General features: G+C 37.8%; 1 protein-coding gene across 1 annotated transcript; it reads right to left on the reverse strand.

The window, feature by feature from the left end:
* Nucleotides 1-93: 93 nt before the first annotated feature.
* Nucleotides 94-1,086, reverse strand: RHIMIDRAFT_248054 (uncharacterized protein; the record flags this gene model as incomplete). Its single annotated transcript, XM_023610473.1, has 1 exon — nucleotides 94-1,086. One exon carries the CDS (start codon nucleotides 1,084-1,086, stop codon nucleotides 94-96), a length of 993 nt encoding a protein of 330 aa, XP_023461739.1.
* Between the last annotated feature and the right edge of the window lie 309 nt (nucleotides 1,087-1,395).

Genomic DNA, 1,395 nt, shown 5'->3' on the forward strand with positions numbered 1-1,395 from the left:
GAGTCATAGAAATGGTTAATGACCCTGTGCGCAAATGGATTATTCGATTTGATTCTACAATAGTGTAGTTAGTTTAAACAGGTATTTCTTTTTTTACTTTTCGTCTTTGATGATTTTGACAATGACTGAATCAAGCACTTCTGCTTGAATATCTCTCAATTTCATAGATTTGCTTTGATAATTACTCCTTATACTTGATTTTAACTCATCAATTACTTCATCAAGCCTTTCTCTATGGGCATCTACTACATCACTTGCTTTATCATCAAGAAAAGCAGAATCATCTATGACTTCTGATAACTTGGATATTGGGGAAGCAATGGGTTGCTCATCGGCTAAAGTATCATTGTTTAATAGCTCCATACCATCATATCCATACGCACTTTGCGCATCATCCCTGGCGAGCTCATCCTTTGTCTCTTCCTCGGTATGTTTGGCGTTTTCCATCTCTAGCTGTTCTATTTCCACTATCTCAGTTTTCTTCTGTTCTATCTCCAATTGTATCTCTGTTTGCTCTGCCTGCATATCATCATCCACCTCTAATTGCCTGGCCTGATCATCATCCACCTCTGTCTGCTTGATCTGATCGTCATCTGCCTCCAACTGCATTTCTGTTTGCCCAACCTGAACGTCCATTGCCTGTTCTGTCTCCTTCAACTGCTCTATCTCCTTTAACTCGTCTGGCTTCAAATGCGTTACTTCCATCATCTCTTCATCTTCCAACTGCTCCTCTCCAAGTTCATCCTGTGTGTGCATCATACTGTCTCGAACTGATTGGCTATCTATGGTTTGGGTATAAGCCAGTGATTCAACATCCGTCAGGTCCTTTTCGGAAAAGCTTGATGAACGGACCGTTTGCTTTTCAATGTCTATGTCCTCCTGTGGTATTGTATCACTTTGAACCGTATCTTGAGTAGGATGTATTTCTTGGGTATTCTCCACTTGGTTTAATTGTTCATGTTTAGTATCTTGCAATTCATGTATCGTCTTGGATCGAGTTGATACTAACTCGATCAAGTCATCAGGTTGATCAGATATGTCATTTTCCAAAGCGTCGATTGCTCTTTTTAAAGGTATCCTAGGCATCATCTCATTATTATTGTCATTTTTTGGTTTTGTAATAAACACATCATTCAGAGGTTGAAGCGCGAGTTCAGACGTTGGATGTTTTCTATGCTTTAGATATTCAGCTACATGTCACATGTCAATGATTAGTTTATATGTATTATTTTTATATACTTTTAGGTTTAACAATAAATCGAGGAATGCCAACAAGTTCTCTACATGTAGTTTAATACCGAATCCATCAAAAAAAGAGAGAGAGGTTACGTGTTTGTTCTTCGTCTTTCTTTAAATCGTATTTTATGATAATCCCGTAAGTACATTTTTTTTAAA

Source organism: Rhizopus microsporus (assembly GCF_002708625.1).
Source record: "Rhizopus microsporus ATCC 52813 unplaced genomic scaffold scaffold_27, whole genome shotgun sequence".
Classification (NCBI taxonomy): Eukaryota; Fungi; Mucoromycota; class Mucoromycetes; order Mucorales; family Rhizopodaceae; genus Rhizopus; species Rhizopus microsporus.